Source organism: Populus trichocarpa, chromosome 2 (genome assembly GCF_000002775.5).
Source record: "Populus trichocarpa isolate Nisqually-1 chromosome 2, P.trichocarpa_v4.1, whole genome shotgun sequence".
NCBI classification, from domain to species: Eukaryota; Viridiplantae; Streptophyta; class Magnoliopsida; order Malpighiales; family Salicaceae; genus Populus; species Populus trichocarpa.
Window position 1 is genome coordinate 23,994,965 of NC_037286.2, and position 18,849 is coordinate 24,013,813.

The window sequence follows — 18,849 nt, forward strand, 5'->3', positions numbered from 1 at the left end:
AATGTTAAATCATGTCTAATAACCACGATAAGGTTGCATGGCAAGCTGTGTGCTGCAAAGAATAAAGGGCTTGGAAAAGAAAAGATTAAATTGTAGACTCTTCATGCCACGGCACAATGCACAAGGGACTTGGCTCTGATAGATTGTGCAGAAATCGGCTTCAATGAAGGAATATGATGAATGAAAGCAGGCAGAACTCCATCTTTAAACTACGTTCTGATTGAAGTTTTAGCATGTTGGACATGCGATCGTTTATTTGTAGCATGATTAGATACTTGATTTGTGTGTTTATGTGTATTATCATCAATCTCAAATCTTGATTTGCTTAGTATTTTACCTTGATACATGCTCGTCTATGTAATTCTCATAGCTGTATATAAATGAAGATTACAATTATTTCTCATTCGTCTCAATCTAAAAATTTAAACCGAGTATTATATTATTCTTTTACATCATCAGCTAGAACGAGGCACACTTTAGGTATTTGATTGGTGGAATATGACTTGGAATCACAATCACAAGATGGTTGAAGGCATTATTGAGGTCTTACTTCACTGGATTCACCTAATCTGATTGTCAGCAAATGCTAAAACACTGTTTCATTGCTTAACTTGTGCCAAGAAACATTACTTGTTAAGTGCACTCAGCTTGTAACAGCACCATCACTAAATCTGGAATGCAAATTAAGCATTGATAGGATGGTTGCATTGAAACCACCGGAGAATTTAACATGAATAGGTTTAGCAGAAAAAAATATCATGTTACCTCCACTTTCCACCACTAACAAAACAAGCCAGTTGTTCATAAGGGCTTGCAGTGGGATCCCTTCATCAACTACCACCACCCACAATTCATGATAATATAGGAGGTACCGAGTAATGGTGATTCAAGCAAATTGCGAGTAAACCATGAATTTATTATCCATCCTTCTCCTCCTATTATTGCTATGCACTTGCAGTGCAGATCGTGCGGGAGAGTTCTGCAATGCAGACAGCGAAATAAGTGGCAACAGCCAGATATTTGCAAATATTGACAGGTTATTGCCTGTGTTGGTTTTCAGGACTGCCTTGACTGGTTTTGCTACTGTCACATATGGCAAAGGACAAGACAAAGTCCATGGTCTAGCACAATGCAGAGGAGATGTGAGCAGCAAAGACTGCTTCAGTTGTATCCAAGATGCAGCAAAGCAAATCCGTGAAGTTTGTCCAGACCAGGCCGATGCCAGGATTTGGTTCGAATACTGCTTTTTACGGTATGACAACATAAATTTCATTGGAAAAGTTGATACAGATTTTAGCACAGTCTACTTTAATGTTGAAGAAGCAACAGAATTAATTTGAAGACTTTTATGACGAGCTAGCAGCTCTGACGGATCAGATAAGAGCTGAAGCTGTTTTTCCTGGGAATAGAGGGCTGGGAAAGGGTGAAAAGAAACTATCTAGATTTGTGAAACTTTATGCTCTGGTTCAGTGCATTAGGGACCTATCTCGGATAGACTGTGCACAGTGTCTGGCTATTGCTATTGGAAGTTTCCCTGACTTTTGTGATGACAGAAAGGGATGTCGAATTTTCTATAGCATCTGTTACGTTCGATATGAGCTCTATCCATTTTTCTTCCCCATTGATTCCAGAAATTCCCTGGTTAATACTTCAATGGTTGTAGCTAATCCCTAGTTTGTGTCGTGAAAATCAGAATCACTCAACATAGGAATTGTCCTGTTTCAACAATTAACTTCCTTTACACACATAAGAATAAGGTCACTAGTACATCTTGCCTCTCTTGTATGCTGTTGTTATGCTTATGCCATTACATATTTCCTTATTTTATTTTCTTGTCCATGAGACAAAGAGTATGAATGTATGATATTTAATTCTTGATTCTTGAAACCAATTTCTTGAATTCTGGTTAGTTGTTTGCTTTGCCGCGGCTCCTTGGAAAAGGGATCACATCTCTAACATCAGGGAGGCCAGTAGTGAACAGAACCATAAGATCAAACCCTAAACTGAATCCAGAATGCTCGACTGTTCCATGCCTGCGAAGATCCATGTACCATTCATACTGCTCTCTTGGCAAGCGTAATTCTTCAATCCTGCATAAAAAATATAAACAACATAGAATAGAAACATTGCCCTTGTTTTGGTCAGTAACAAGCAACTGTGTTTTGATCATTTGTCAAACTGAATGTTCATCGAGATGAGCTAGCCTTAAAGTTAAATCAAGTATAAGATGAAAGTAGTGCCAAGTTTCTTACGTTTTGTTTAGAATATCAATCCGTTCCTCACTTTGGCTACCTGTGATGATTGTTCCAGCCTGCAAAATATACATCATCCAGTTTATAAGCAGTCCAAAGTAGGATTAGGAAAGCTTCAATTATAAAGCATGCTTCTCTTTGAAGAAATTTTGAGCTTACCTTGGGTACAACCATATCAAATGCAGCAGCTGTTTTCCCATCATCATTCAGTCGTACATAAAAGGGCTTAAGTTCTTTTGGATAATTGTATATGATTACAGGCTTACGATAGACATCTTCAGCCAAATAACTGTCATCCATTAACATATAATAAGTACCAGCATTAGGAAAGAATGCCTCACTTCGCATCTTTCCCGATATTTGGTCATGGATATATGCATTTGAAACATCACATTAGGCATACCTTAGATGCTCTGGAGTTAGAGCAATGCCCCATTCTTGGTTTAATTCGAATTTAACTGCAACCTGCTCGTCATTTGTCAGAAGGATATTTATGATATAAAATTGTTTCGAGGTTAATATGTTTGCAAAAAATAGATGGGAAATGCAATTTACCTTCTTCAAAGCTTCCATGTAGGAAATCTTTTCAATTGAAGATGATATCATTGATTCAAGACGATAGCTGCTAGATTTGTCGATACGTTTAGAAACAAATTTCATGTCTTCTGAACAATTTTTCAAAATCCATTTGCAGAGGAACTTGAAATATTCATCTGCACAGTTCATTGCATCCTGGAAGCCAGGAGAAGTTTATAAAATCAGTTCTGCTTCTGTTCAATCATAATAGACTATAGAAATGATGCTTTCAAATGATTTTCTAAGCACTAGTGTGTCATGAACCTGACAACAGGAGGAAACATGATTGCCATACCTCTAATTGTGAAAAAGCCATTTGAACCTCAACCATCCACATTTCTGATATACGCTTTGCAGATTCCTTTCTATCCGCTCGAAATCTAGGTCCGAATGAGAAAACATTTCCCATTGCACAAGCATAGCTCTCCAGATGGAGAAGACCAGAAACAGTAAGGTAAGTTTGTTGAGAGAAGAAATCTCCATAAAAGGAAGGTTTATCAGCCTTCATTGAAGGCCCTGATTTCAGTTTCTCTTTTGCTTCTAATTGTGATGCTAATTGGTTCGTTTTACGCAAATCTTGAATTGCAGAAGCCAGTGCCTCTCTATTGCTTTCACTTCTCTTTAGTTCTTCAACTAGATTACTTTTCTGTATCACAGCAGCCTTGACAACTTCAAGGCTAACACCTCCTGTATCATTCTGTTTGCCATCTTTTCCCAAAACAGTTGTGACCTGAAACTTTTCGCTAAATCCTTCGCCATCTGTTGTTGTGATAATGGGCACCTGCACATAGAGAAACCCCTTGTCGTGGAAGAATGTCTGAGTCGCAAAAGTTAGGGCACTGCTGATTCTCGTAACAGATGCCACCTGCACAATATGAAAACATTTCAACTAATCATTTGAAACGGCTCAACTTTAGGCTATGTCACATTCTTGGTTGGGGCCTTGAATGTATATGATCCAATTGCCATCATTCTAAGCAAATATAAGCATCACCATATGTTTCACCGCCTCTTGCAAGCACTATTGTAATGGTCAATTCACATATCATTTCCAGGTTCTACTTCAAGTATAACATTCCAGGAAGTAAGGTTAATTTCCAAATGAATACATGCTACTACCTCTGTAAGTAAAATGTTATAACCAAACATGACATGGCTTCAAGACGTGCAAAGTAGAAAAGTAGTGATGGATGAAAAGCTTACCGTTGTTGTTCGAGGCCGGAAATGAGAACAGTCTCTCAACGCCTCCAATGGCAATCGTTTCTTTGATAAAGGATACCTGTCTTGTTCCACTTTCCCTATATGAAGTATTTGCTCTACTTTAAGCTCAATGCTATGTTTTCCCTGCATTGATGGCTCCTTTAGTACACCTTCAACTAATATACAAGTTCCGATAGGCAGCAGCTGGCTGAGGGGAGCTATAGAGGAGTCCACCACAACCTGAGAATTTTTGAACAACAGTCAAAAGGTGACATAGAAAAGTACCCCTGATCACATCATGATTCATAGGGCAATGAGACAGTAGCTTAAGGCATATCTAGTGAAGGGAAATGAAACCCTCTAAATTCTAATGCTTCAGATTCTGAATCTAGAGGAAAAGGTGAAATTAGCATATATACCTGAAGACTTGCAACAGAAGAACCATCACTAACAAGCAAGTAAGCAACAGAAGGTCGAGGCGGCTCAGGAATTGCTGGTTCCGGCTTCTCACGAACAGGATGACTGCTACCACCCCCTCCAAAAATCTTTGCTATTGATCTAAATATAGGTATTCTAGACTGAAAAATCTCCACACACCTCACATCTTTGTGCCCTGGAGACACATTAGGCGCTTCAGTAGCCTGCTGTTGGGGCTCCGGCACAGCTGGCTCTTTATTCACCTCCTTGGAAGTCTTCACCCAACCACCAACCACAACTCTCTCATCCACAAATTCCTTCCATCTGTCACTTGGCTCTAAAATGGTTTTCAAAACCACCCGGTTAGAGTATTTGGATGATGGATTGGATGAGGTGGTGGTTACAGGTTCTTGGGAGGACGTATTGGGTTCTTGAGAGGCCGATTTGGACCCTTGGGAGATCATTTTTGGTTCTTGAGAGGTTACTGTGGGTTCTTGAGAGGTTACTGTGGGTTCTTGAGAGGCCAATTTGGACTCTTGAGAGATCATTTTGGGTTCTTGAGAGGTTGTTTTGGGTTCTTGAGAGATCATTTTTGGTTCTTGAGAGGTTGTTTTGGGTTCTTGAGAGATCATTTTTGGTTCTTGAGAGGTTATTTTGGGTTCTTGAGAGGCTATTATGGATTCTTGAGATGCCATGTTGAGATTCAGAGAGAAAAGAAAGAGAGTAAAGTGATTGATACAAGAAACAGATAGAGAAGTCGAGATGATGTTGAAGCTGAATTGAAAAGGGAGTGGATGATGAAGGGGGTGGCATGGTGGTGGTGATAAGAAGAAATAATCAAAGACGGATGCTTTTCTTGAGAAGTTAAGGGAGAGGTAGGGAGAGGAGGAAAGGGATTGTTTAAGAGATTTGAGAGTGGTGTAGGCGGCAAGGTTTGGTATTCTTCAACGATGGGTTGGGTATTCTATTCGCGGGATTTCCACTTCAAACTGCCATCCGTTTTTCAAATCTTCATGGCCTTGCTGTTTTAATGGGCTTCACTTGCCAAATTTCTTCCCAATTATTTGTTCTTTAATCTCTCAAAAAGTCCACTTTTGGTGGTTTTTTTTATTTGATCTTGGTTATAAAATTTGAATTGACTTAATAAATTTATCCATGATTTAGTTGGTCGAGAATCTATATCAGTTCAAGTTTAATTTTTTTTTTTGACTAAGCCTGATCGAGTCCAAAACCTAAGTTGAATTGTGACTTGGTTGACCAATATAAAACTTAATTTTTAATCCATTTATTTTTTTAAAAATAATAATCCAAACAATGTTATTTTTAACGTTTTAAGTGAACTAATATGAGTTGAGAACAATTAATTAACAATTAAGTAAACTTAGAGTAAAATTCTAATTATATCATTTGTGTTTTTTGTTTTCTCTTACATATACTAAGTAACAATTAAGTAAATTTAAAGCAATCAAAGTAATTTTTTTTTAGTGAAACTTATGTAAAATGTCTAAGAATAAAACTATGGAATAAGAAACTAATTAGACAAATGGACTGTGCAAAAATATTTTATATGCATAAGATTTCTATTTTGGTCATTGAAATTCAAAAGGCAAGTTATAAAAATAGAGTAGCATTATCTGTTTACTTTTTATTTTTATATTTATAAAAACCTTAATAGAAATATTGAACTTTATTTTTTTTATCCCCAAGACTCATAATATTTCTTGTTTTTTTATCAAATTTTTATATAAAAAAACATATCTATCTAATATAAAATAACCTCATAATAAATATAGCAATTTTTTTAACATATTAATATATGCTTTCAACCTTTATATCATTACAAACCTCTATAAATTATCATATAAAAAAAAATAAAAGCCAAACCTCTCATTATAGTTGAAAATGAAGACTGGTTGTGTCTGATTTCTTGTATTTTTTTAAGATTTAATAGTTATGCTAATATATATATATATATATATATATATATATATATATATATAACAACCCGTATTTTAACATGAATCTTTTTCCAAGTTATCAATTTCTATGTACATATTTATATCACAATATCAATACTGTTCAAATATTTTAGACCTTAACCAACTTCATTAGTCAAGAATAGTAATTATTTATCCTTCCTAATTCTCCATTTAATTAACAATTCATTTACAATCATGGTATAAATCATTTTATAAAAAGTGAAATAAAAAAATATATGAACATTATTAACTAAATACATATAATATTAATTTAATAAAATTAGAATACGTTTAAATCACATATTACAATCTAGTAAAGGAAGAGTAATAATTAAATTACAAATATTCCTAGTAGTGATTTCATTTATATACAAGTTATTTTTACAATTACATAAATTTTGTTATCATCACATAACTAAAAGAAATACTAGATAAGATTTATTGTTCTGTTGGAGTCAATGATAATCCTAAAAAAAATTTATTTTTATAACATTAGAGTATATTGCAACAAATAAATATTAAACATACATATCAATGGCATAAGCAAAAACTAATTTTGTCAATTTTTAGGTAAATATATCAATTTATGTTAGATTCCAATTTATTACTGATTTACCAGTTTTAGACAAGGGTTTACATAAACAATACTTGATAAATACTTGTAATCCTAATGTTACAAATTTGTGTTTGAGTGGAAACATAACTCTATAAAATCAGCTAAGTATGAATTGAAGGTTTTTTTTCTTTTTTTTCTTTTTACTATTAAGTATTAAGTTTTCTCGAAAGATACTCTAATGTTTATAAGTTTGACTATTATAAAATTAATAGGTACTTGTAGTATTTTGTAACTTAGTAGTTATACTATATAAATAATAATAATAATACTCAATAACCACTTGCAATATTTTTTTTATTGTCATTACTTTTAAGAGATGCTGTGTCTTTCAATATTCAATTAGACTTATATAAGTTCTTTTATAACGTGCAATAAAAATTAAAATAATAAAATTTATTATTTCTAATTCGTATTCAAACACAAAAAAATTGCTAAATTGAGGGTAACAATGAAGTAAAATTTAAAGTAATCAAAGCAAAATATTCTTTCTAATAAAACTTATATAAACTATTCTTTTTGGCACATAACACAATATTTATGGATGTTTTACTGTATATCCGTTTTAATAGAGGTAAAATGATTGGTTTTTTTTTATATATATTTTTTATAATAGTAATGGTTAGTTTAGTTTCTTTTTAAATAACTCGATTTAGGGTAATTTAACTGTAATTATTGTTTATTATAAATTGTTGCCTTACATTTAATGAAGAAAAGGCATATTTTGAAAAGTAACCTAATTTTTATGTTTGTAAATAATATTATAGTAAATATAAATTAACAAATTACTCTCTATAGCTTTACACTAGTATATTGACCCGTGCTCCGCAGCGGGGTAATAATATTTTTTTTTCAAATGTAAAAATATTTAAGTTAAGTTAAAAGCACGGGGTGTATTTGCATCATCACCATCTTCAAATAAAATATTTTCTTCGATAATACTATGAGTAGTGTATAGCAAAGCAATGCCTAATACATCGATAACTAATTTATTTTCTTGTAATTTTTTTCCTTTTAAGATATTTTCAATTTTATTTTCCTCTTTAATTTTTTTCTTGTCTCTTATTGAATTTTTTTTTCATACTGCAAAGAGAAAATAAATTGATGTGATTTTTTTTATATTGTACAGAATTGAGTGATGATAATTTTTATTCATATCAAGTTGGTTGAATTTCTTTATTAACATTTATTTGTTTTTGTGTTTTAAAAATTCTTTTAAAAAAATTTTATTTTTTTATTTACTTCAAATTAATATTTTTATATTTTATATTATTTTTTAAAAAAATATATTGAGACTGGGTGTGGCTGTGTAGCCATACCAAAAGAGCTAGACTTAAGGATTGGGTGTGGCTCCACAACCAAACTCAAAGAGATTGTATAGAGGTTATTATGTTAGCAAGAGTGTCCCTACCCATGATAAACTAAATTTTTTGATGCCTTATAATTTTGATATAATCAACATACTTTGTTTTTTTTTTTATTAATTAATTATTTTTTTTATTAAATATTCATTTTTATTAAAGGTTTATGTATGAAACACAATCTACTAATTAATTTTCTCAATGAAAATTTCAAGGAAGAATATATATTCTCGTGATTTGTATTCAGCTAGACCCAATCCTCTTGGGTCTAGATGTTGGGTCCTGCTACCAAGCAGGACCTAAGAGTGTTGGGTTTTGCCATGCTTGCGGCAGGACCCAGGACCCCACGTTACCCTTGGGTCTGGTTGCCTAGCCAGACCCAGCGATCTTGGGTCTGGTTGGGCAGTCGGACCTAAAAGTCTTGAGTCTAGTATTGGGTATGGCTGATCATGCCCTAATGGTCCTTCTTCAATCTCTCCAAATTTCAAAAAGAAACTCATTAGCTTTTGCTAATCCAAATTTGCTCCCACATTACTCAAATAACTCTTCCTTTGCGTATACTCCAAAACTGGTTATTGTGTTTGCGCAACAGCATCAATCGGCCCAAAGGGTCCAGCACCGGCTTAAACGCATTCATCAAAGCCTCAACATTTGTATCCCAACCAAGCCTATGAACAAAAATCTTCCAGCGAACCGGATCTTGGCCAGCCACTTGCTGGATTTTATCTGCAAAATCTCGGTGACCATTCGCTGCTTCACGAAGTAAATTAATTAACTGGTCTTTTCCAAACGGTTCAAGAAGTTTTTCAATCGGTTCCTCATCTTCGTCACCATCATCGTTGAGATTCTCAATAGCTGAGATCTGAGCATTTTGATTGGTTTCTTCATATGGATCATCTTCATTATCTTTTTCCTCCTCTTCCTCCTCTTCCTCTTCCTCTTCCTCTTCTTCTTGTTGAGGTTCTTCCTTTTATGGTTCTTATTATTGTTGTTGTTTCTTTGGCAGTTCTTTCTGTTGTTTGGGTGGATATGGAGTCGAGCTTTTGTTGTTTAGCCATGGATTTTGAAGAGGAGAGAAAACCCAATATCATTGGGTATGGCTGCCAGCTAGACCTAAAAGGCTTGGATCTAGGTGCCCAGCCAAACATAATCTCAATATATTATTTTTAAATAATCTTTAAACAATAATACAAAAATATAAAAAAATATTAATTTGAAGTAAAAACAAAAATTTAAAATTGTCAATTTTTTTTCAAAGAATTTTTTAAACGCAAAAATAAGCATGCTTTAATCAGGAAATTCAACCCAACCTGGAAAGAGAAAAAATTATCATTACCCTACTTTTGTATAATATAAAAAAAGTCACAACAATTTATTTCCTCTTTACCGTATAAAAAAAAATATTTTTTCTTTTTGTAATTCAAATTAATATTTTTTTATGTTTTTGTATTATTTTGATGTGATGATATAAAAAATCAATTTTTAAAAATAAAAAAAATCTTATCTTAATATATATTTTTTATTTTTTAAAAATAACCATTACATAATAATATAACAGATAACATATTGGCCTGTGTTCTACGCTCCACAGCGAGTAAAATTTTTTTTGTTTTCAAATTGAAAAATGCTTGAGTTGAGTTAAAAGCACGGAAGGTATTTGCACCATCACCATCTTCAAATAAAGTATTTTCTACAGTAGCACAATCTTGAAATTTTTTATTTTTTTCTTTAATTCAAATTAATATTTTTTGATATTTTTGTATTATTTTGATGTGATGGTATAAAAAATAATTTTAAAGAAATAAAAAATATTATCTTAAAATATTTTTTTTAAAAAAATATTTCAAAAATAACCGTTATATAATAATATAACAGCTAGCATATTAGCTAGAACTCTATAGCATATGAATAACAATTTTTTTTCAAAATATAAAAATTCCTGAGTTGGGTTAGAAGCGCGAAATGTATTTGTACCATCACCATCTTCAAATAAAGTATTTTCTATAGGAGCACAATCTTTAAAATTTTTCATTTTTTTCTTTAATTCCAATTAATATTTTTTGATGTTTTTGTATGATGTTGATACAAAAAATTAATTTAAAAAAATAAAAAAATATTATGTCAATATATGTTTTTTTAAAAATATTTTCACAAATAACCATTACGTAATAATAGAATAGCTAGCATTTTGGCCCGCGCTCCACAACGGGTCAATAACAATTTTTTTTTCAAATTTAAAAATGCTTGAGTTGGATTAAAAGTACAGAATGTATTTGCACCATCATTATCTTCAAATAAAGTACTTTCTACAGTATCACCATTAATAGCACATAATACACATACAACTAATTTCTATCCCTTGAATTTTTTTTCTATCTAAGATATTTTGATGATAATTTTTTCTTCATTTGAAGTTGGCATGAATTTTCTTATTAAAGCATGTTTCTTTTTGCATTTCAAAAAGCTTTTAAGAAAATTTGAATTTTTATTTTATTTTTTTTCTTATTTCAAATTAATATTTTTTTTGATGTTTTTGTATTATTTTGATGTGATGACAGACCTAAGGAGCCATACCCAACAAAATTTGAATTTCCTACTGGGGCAGGACCCAATGTTTATGGGTCCTGCCAACGCTGATGGTCTTACCCCAAGCAAGACCCAACGTTGAAGGGTCCTGGTCGCAGCAAGACCCAAAACAGATGGGTCTGCTTCCAGCAGCACCCAACTCAAATGGGTCATGCTCTCAGCCAGACCCAAAGCTATTTGGATCCCGCTGGGGGTAGGACCAAACGCTATTGAGTCATGCTGGAACAAGACCCGATAATGATGAGTCTGGATGCAGTCGGACCCAAAGCTATTTTGGGTTATGCTAGGGGCAGGACCCAACTCTAAGGGGTTCGAACCCAAAACATTTGGGTCCTGCTTGAGGCAAGATCTAGCACCGACGGGTCTTGCTGGGGGGGGGGGAAAATTAAATAAGAGAAAAGAAAAAAAAATCTAAAAAGGGCAATAAATAAAATTGACAATATCTGGACCTAATGCTATTGGAAAAAAAGAAAGATGCTTATGAAACTATCAAGATATGTAGGTTGCTTGATATGTAGGAGAACTCGATGCACTTCTATAAGTGTAGGTCATAGGAGATAGTCCATCTGAACTATATACCCCCTTCCCTTATGTTGTTGAAATGCATTATTCACGTCTCTTGGTGGTTCCATAGACCGAACTCCCTCCTACGTGCCGTACACATTCTACTAATTGGCCCGAGAGCTACGCCAAAATTAAATAAGAGAAAAGGAAAAAATCTAGAGAGAAAAACAAATAAAAGTGGACATATTTGGACCCAAAGTTATTGGAACATTTTGGAAGCGATTTAGGTATGGCTCTAAGCCAGACCCAGCAGCTCTTGGCAGAGAACACAAAAAAGACAACGCCCCTAGACGCAATTCTTGACCAAAAACACAGCAAAGGCAATGCCCTCAAGGTGCTACAGTGTCATCCACAGTGCAAACAGTTTATGGCTACAGTGTCGTTCATAATGCAATGAGTCTGCATCCACAGTAAATCTATAGTGTTTTTCCTATGCGTTTTAATATATTTATAGCAACTGTGCAAGTCCACAGTTAATTGTCTCTTGGTCCATAGTACATACATGTACAGTAAATCCACAGTGAATTGTTTCTTGGTTCACAGTGCATTCATGTACAATAAAAATCCAATGCGTTTTAGAGTTTTGTTAATTAGTAGAATTTCTTTGATGCTTGTGTTTTTTAGTTTTATCAATGTAAATTAACTATTATTATCATGATAATTAATTTACTTATATTTATGTAATATTGCAGAGCCTCGTCTAATAATAAAGTTACCAATAATGTAAGGATTGTAATATAGACATTTAAAGTGTCTGATAAAATAGTTTTAATTAAATTCACCCCAATTAAATAACACTTAAATAAAAAATTGATTATTTTTATTAGTTTTTAGTATTATATATAAAATATAAGAATTATATTGTGTAGAACATTTCAAAAGGCATTAAAAACAATTTATAAACCATTTGTTTTTATTAACGTGGGTGTTTGGATTAGCTTGCGTACACCTTGACTAATCCTACGGACCCTAAAGTTAATGACCATGTAAGCCTCCAGTAACCCTGAGGAAACTCGAACTCGTAACCATTAAAGAGTAAACCCAAAACCTGACCAGTTGAACTATCCCATTTTAACAAGGCTCATGACCACCCAATAGATCTCTCAATCAAGGGGTCGTATTTAATTTTTATGTACACTTTAAATTTTCTTTTCTGTTTTTCCTTTTTCTTTTGAGAGTATAACTTAAAAGTCATTGTGGTTCAGATTTCATAAAGAAATCTTCGAGGGCTTCATTATTTTTTAAGAGGATTGTAAGAGAGGGAGGAGACTCAGGAGACAAAACCATTCAATCCCAATGACCGGAAACTAAACAAAATAGCATAGTTATATATATATATAAACAGCCTATCCAACGAGTTAATCCGATTATTCATCGGTTCAAAGCTGACATGGATCGATTTAAACTAGTTAATCCGATTATTATTTTTTGCGAAAAAAACTTGAAATGAGGTCTTATCAATACTCAAACGTATAACTCCATGTAAACTTCAATTGTGCTTATATTTATGTAGGAATTGGGTTCAAGCTTTTCTCGATTTTTTTTCATTAATAGATTTTTAGGGTGAGTTTGTTTCTTGAAAAGTGGTTTATGAAAAACCATTTTTTAAACTTTTCTGTGTTTATTTGCCATTAGAAAAGTTAGTATACGGAAAAAAATTTCCAGTCAAAGAAAAATTTGGCTTGGTTTTCAGGAAAGTGTTTTTCTTTTAATTTGAACGGAAAATACTTTCCGGAAATTGTGAAAAATTTAGAAATATTATATTATTTGCTGATTATATCAAATTTGGTCCTCAAACTTTTGATTGCTATATATATTTTGTTTTGAATATTTTTTTTTCAATTTCATCCCTTAGAATTTAATTTTTATATTAACTTTGGTTCTCATTTTTATAATTGTTATTTGCTTTTTCTTTAGCATTTTTTAATTGAAATTTTTTATCTATCAAATTTGGTTCTCATTCTTTTGATTGTTACTTATTTTATTTGAAATAATTTATGAAATGATAATTATATATTATTATTTTAATTTCTTCACCTTTCAATTTTTTTTATTTTTTAGATTTGATCTCTATTATTTTGATTATTATTTATTTTTTTTGAGATAATTTATAAAATTATATTGTTTTTTCAATTTCATTCTCATTCAACCTTTTAATTTGTAAGATTTGTTCCTCATTATTTTAATAAACTTGAAAAAAAATAAAACATTAATAAGTTATTTTCCAGCTTATTTTTTATGACATAACCAAATATTGAAAAGTGTTTTTCAATTTATTTTTCATTACACTACAAAATATCAGAAAATAATTCACTTTCTCGAAATTTACTTTTAAAAAAATTACTTTTTAACAAATAAATGAGACCTTAATGTATACGAAAGAGTGTGGTTCGTTCAAAAAATCAATCCCTCTCTCTCTCTCTCTCTCTATATATATATATATATATATGAAAAGCTTGGATTTCTCAAAACTCCCTGGCATGCAGAAAAGAAATACTATACACCCTCTCGAACTAAGACATAATTTTTGCTTGTTTACTTGACCAAAATACTGTAACAATTAAGGCGAGGCTAACTCTAGGCTTGGATTGCAAGGGAGACGGGTTAGTTCATGAGCTACTAGTCAATCCAAAAAAAAAATGCTTTTTTAAAACAAAAAAAATTGAGCAAGATGTAGCAGTAACAGAGGATAAAACAAGATCTCGAAACATCATTTCCCAAGTTTGAATTTCATCGCGTTCTGATTCTGATACGCTGAAAACGGTGCTAGTACCATGCCGTCTTTTCTAAATGGCAGGGGCACAGTTCATGCATATTTTAAGCAAACACAGTGTGATTTTCAGTGCTTGTTTACTTGACCAAAATACTGTAACTAGTGTTTAACAGGTTTCCAACATATCTTTCCTGGTATTATTCACTGTGGAGCTGGGGTGGCTGTTTCCTAGGGCTGGAAGCCCTGGATCCTTCTATCGGTAGGTAAGAATCGTAAGATGTCTCCACGCTTCTTCCGCCTCAACAGGCGTACGAATGATGTCTAACTTCAGACAAAATCAAAATGATTCTCTTACCTGAAAAGCCTCTGTTGCCCTCCAAAATTCATCAAAATAACCCAAGCATTAAATGGTCAAAAGTTCAATGACTACAGATAAGGTAGCGTTTTCATTCTGTTTTTTGTAGTGTTTTTTATTTATAAATAATCAAAATAATATTATATATATATATAAAAATTTAAACACTCAAATCTTAAGGTACATTCCAGTGATTGATCCCATGCTTGCTCTAGCTCCAGCCTCTAGCAGGTACTCTTGTCTTCTTTAAAAGTGCTGGGGACCCCTTCAGTCTTTGCAGGTTTCTTGCCAGTCTATCTCTTCTTGGCATCGATTGACCACAAACTCTCTCAATCTCACCCTCTCAGCCTCCCTCTCTTTCTCCCTCATCCATCCTTCAAATATATTCACCACCTGCTCATAAGTTTACTCCTCTTGATACAAAGGGAAGAATGGCAAACACTAGACTATGCTACTTACTCTCCCTTCTCTTTACCTTTATTCTTGCAGCGTTTGTTATTCAAGGTTACATGAATCTTTTTACCCTTTTGGGTTCCTAATATTATCCTTGTATCCTTCGTTCAAGTTTTAATACTGCTTGGTCTAGCTTAAAGCTCACTTGTTGTTTCTTGCAGTACTGCAATCTTTTCTCTTCTGTTTGGTTGTCAAGAAAATACGCTGACCACCTTATCTTCTTTATTTGTACCCCAAATTTACCTACTTAATCTATCTAGCTTATTGATACCACAATTCATTTATGTATTGCAGGATCCAGAAATCAAGAGCTGCTGCCTTATCATCAAAGTATCAGTACACCATCACAGGAAGATTCACAGGCGCTGGTAAGGACTAGTTAACAAGCATTTACACACACACAAAAAAAAGTATCTAGATTTGCTTAATCTATCGGTAAATTTTCTTTGATTTTTCCTAAGTACGCACGTACAGGGTGGCAATGAAGAGCAGATGTCTTCAAAGAGATTGATGATTGGCTCCACAGCTCCGACTTGCACTTACAATGAATGTAGAGGATGCAAATACAAGTGTAGAGCTGAGCAAGTTCCTGTAGAGGGAAACGACCCAATACACAGTGCATACCACTACAAATGTATTTGTCATAGGTGATGGCTGGCTAGCAAGGTCCTTTCCGATTATATAATTACTTAATTTCCCAGTTGAGTTCTTGTATGGTGTGGTTTTTTAATCAAGAATCATGCCACTAGTGGTCTAAAGTCTAAGCTCTAATTAAAGAGCTTCTTCTTCTTTCTTTTTTTCTTCTTTTTTGGCCTGAAAAGATTAGCTAGTTCAATGCTTGTCAAGATTAGCTTTTGTAGCGTCCATTTAGGTGCTTGAATTTTTGTCTTTCTGATAAAACATATATATATTTTTATGCAATTTCTTAAGAAAAATATACTTGTAAGTTTCTGTCATTTATTAATGAGATGGCTTTTAATTATTATTTCGAACACTAAATATTAAGACGGTAAAAATAAAGATATCATATTTTTTTGTATTTTTAATTTTAAAAATAAAAGAATTCACTACAACACTATACATAAATATATTTATTTTATATTTTTATCTTTCTATCTCTTTTAATTTGTGTATCTTTAACAATCACTTCTATTTTTCCATTTTAGAACGCTTCTTGTTTCTTTTTTATTCAAGACTATAATTAACTTAACTCCCTTCTCTTTTCTTTTCATTTTGCTGCATAATTCAAACTCTACATGTGCACCTAGTGTGCGTATAATTATTGTAAAATTCAGGAGAATGGAAGAGAATTATTGTGTATATATGATAATGCCTTTAAAAATGTTTTTCAAAGTGTATTTATACCCAAAAACAAGTTAATATTTTTTTAGATGTTTTTCTTATATATAATTTTGATATATTACTATTAAAATCATGTGAAAAACATGTCAAATTTTATCATTTTCAATTCAATTATATTTTTACAAAAATATAATTGTACCTTGTTATCTAACACATATTCAAATGTGGTAGCTATTGCTTCTAATAACACTAACTATGCTTAATAATTTTGTCTATGAGCTGCTATGGTGGCCTTACTTTTTATTTTCGTTTGTTTTCCCTGTATATATAGCCTGCTTCCAAGGAACATGAATCCATATAAAACATCCTTTCCTGAATATATATATATATATATATAGCTACTGTAAATTATTACAAATTAGTTATAGTTACAACTTATATATAGGTCCAAAAAAATATAAAAATGATTGGTCGAAGAACATTAGAAAGAAAGCTACATTTTTCTTGGAGGTACGTTTATCATGAAAGGTTGGGTGCATATCAATTTCATGTATATGTTTGGTATGTAAAGAAATTAAAGGTCGACAGAGACTCAAATTCTATATATCAATTTCATACAAGATTCAATTCTCTAGTTATGGATGCTATCTTTATCACGTAATTAGACTAAAAATATGGGATAAGCAATCATCAGCTCCTAGACTTATGATTATATACTCAACTACCACCACTAATCTCGACAATTAATATTGACATATATGCAAAAGAATATTTTTCAATAGCCCCCTCAAACTGGTTCCAAAGGATTAATGGATCCAACCTTCCTCATAAGCCGGTGAAACTAAGTAGACAACATAACTTTGGTGAACACATCTGCTAATTGGTCATTTTTACACATATAATAAGTAGCAATACGCTTAGATTGAACTTGTTAATGAATATAGTGACAATCCACTTCAATATTCTTTGTCCGTTCAAGAAAAACAAGATTAAAAGCAATATGCATAAAGGCTTAATCATCATAAAAAAATGTCATTAGAGTAATGCATGAACAACCTAGATTAGCAAGAAGACTTTTAAGCCATACAAGCTTACATCTTGCTAAGGCCATAGCATGATATTCAGCTTCGGCACTAGAAGGAGCTACCACTTGCTGTTTTTTACTTTTTCACAAAACTAGGTTATCACCAACAAACATACATTAACCAGTAGTAGAAAGATCAAGTGCATTTCTGACCCGATCATAATCGAAATACCCCATAATGTTAATGTGCCTATTATTATTTATAACTATGCCACAACTAGTAATGCTTTTTTTTAAATACTGCAAGATGCGTACTATGCCACAACTAGTAATGCCTTTTTTTAAATACCGCAAGATGTGTGTCACTGTACTTAGATGTTGAATGGTTGGAGCATGCATATATTGACTAATAAGACTAATTGAAAATGTAATATCAGGTCATGAGATAGTCAAATATATAAGTTTTCTAGCAAGCTTTTAATAATAACTAGGGAAACCAGGAGCTTCTCCCAAAAAATCAAGCTTAAATTTTCTATATAGTAGAGTAGCAACAAACTTAATTTGTAACATATCAGCATCTTAAAGCAAATATAAAATGCATTTATGTTGATTTAAAAACAACCATTTGCTGGAAATTGTCATTTCAATTCCAAGAAAGTAATTCAAAAGACCAAGATGCTTAATTGAAATATGATGCTGGAGATTCTTTTTTAATTGAGCAATAAAATCAATATTATTTCTGGTGATAATGAGATCATCCACATAGATAAGCACCATCAGTTTGTCAATTGCATCAACTCAGACATATAGTGAAAAATCAGCCGAACTCCTAGAAAAACCAAGAGCTTCAAGAGTAGTACTCAATTTCACATGCCATGCACGAGGACTTTGTTTCAAACCATAAATGAATTTATGGGGTCTACAAACAAGGTTGGGATCTCCACTTTAAGAATGTTTAGAACAAAGTTTCATAAAAACTTTTTCTTCAAGATCTCTATGCAGGAACACATTTTTAACATCCATTTGAGACAAAGACCACCTATTAATAATAACAACTGATAAAAGAACTCTGATAGTGGTCATCTTAGCATCTAGGATAAACATCTCCTTGTAATCAACACCGAACTTCTGAGTAAAGCCTTGAGCAATAAATTATGCTTTATGTCAATCAATAGAACCATCAAAGTTGAATTTCATTTTAAACACCCAATGATTACCAACTACATGTTTGCCATGTGAAAGAGGAATTATACTCCAAGTTTTATTCTCCACAAAAGTTGTCAACTCTTCATCTATAACTTTCTGCCAGACAACTTGAGATTGAGCTTTTTGAAAATTCTTGGGCTCATGAACATTGGAGATAGTTATAAAGCTTTGTGCAAATGTGATATTCTTTGATAAGTCAGAGATTTAGTAATTGGATACCTGATTGTATAAGCAATATAGTCTTGTAA

The 18,849-nt window shown here is 32.4% G+C and overlaps 3 protein-coding genes across 3 annotated transcripts; 2 read left to right on the forward strand and 1 right to left on the reverse strand.

The window, feature by feature from the left end:
• Positions 1-826: 826 nt before the first annotated feature.
• On the forward strand, positions 827-1,827 carry LOC18096556 (cysteine-rich repeat secretory protein 55). Its single transcript, XM_024594685.2, is given in 2 exon segments — positions 827-1,331; positions 1,333-1,827. Coding segments are annotated over 2 exon segments (765 nt in total). The 5' UTR covers positions 827-908; the 3' UTR covers positions 1,675-1,827.
• On the reverse strand, positions 1,718-5,363 carry LOC7459512 (asparagine--tRNA ligase, cytoplasmic 2). Its single transcript, XM_002303042.4, has 8 exons — positions 4,448-5,363; positions 4,032-4,268; positions 3,124-3,693; positions 2,808-2,984; positions 2,656-2,717; positions 2,412-2,541; positions 2,253-2,311; positions 1,718-2,090 (listed from the first exon to the last, which is right to left on the reverse strand). Exons 1-8 carry the CDS (start codon positions 5,138-5,140, stop codon positions 1,907-1,909), a joined length of 2,112 nt encoding a protein of 703 aa, XP_002303078.4. The 5' UTR covers positions 5,141-5,363; the 3' UTR covers positions 1,718-1,906.
• Positions 5,364-14,871: 9,508 nt separating this feature from the next.
• LOC18096557 (EPIDERMAL PATTERNING FACTOR-like protein 9) lies at positions 14,872-16,025 on the forward strand. Its single transcript, XM_024595162.2, has 3 exons — positions 14,872-15,120; positions 15,364-15,437; positions 15,544-16,025. Exons 1-3 carry the CDS (start codon positions 15,048-15,050, stop codon positions 15,718-15,720), a joined length of 324 nt encoding a protein of 107 aa, XP_024450930.1. The 5' UTR covers positions 14,872-15,047; the 3' UTR covers positions 15,721-16,025.
• Positions 16,026-18,849: the final 2,824 nt, after the last annotated feature.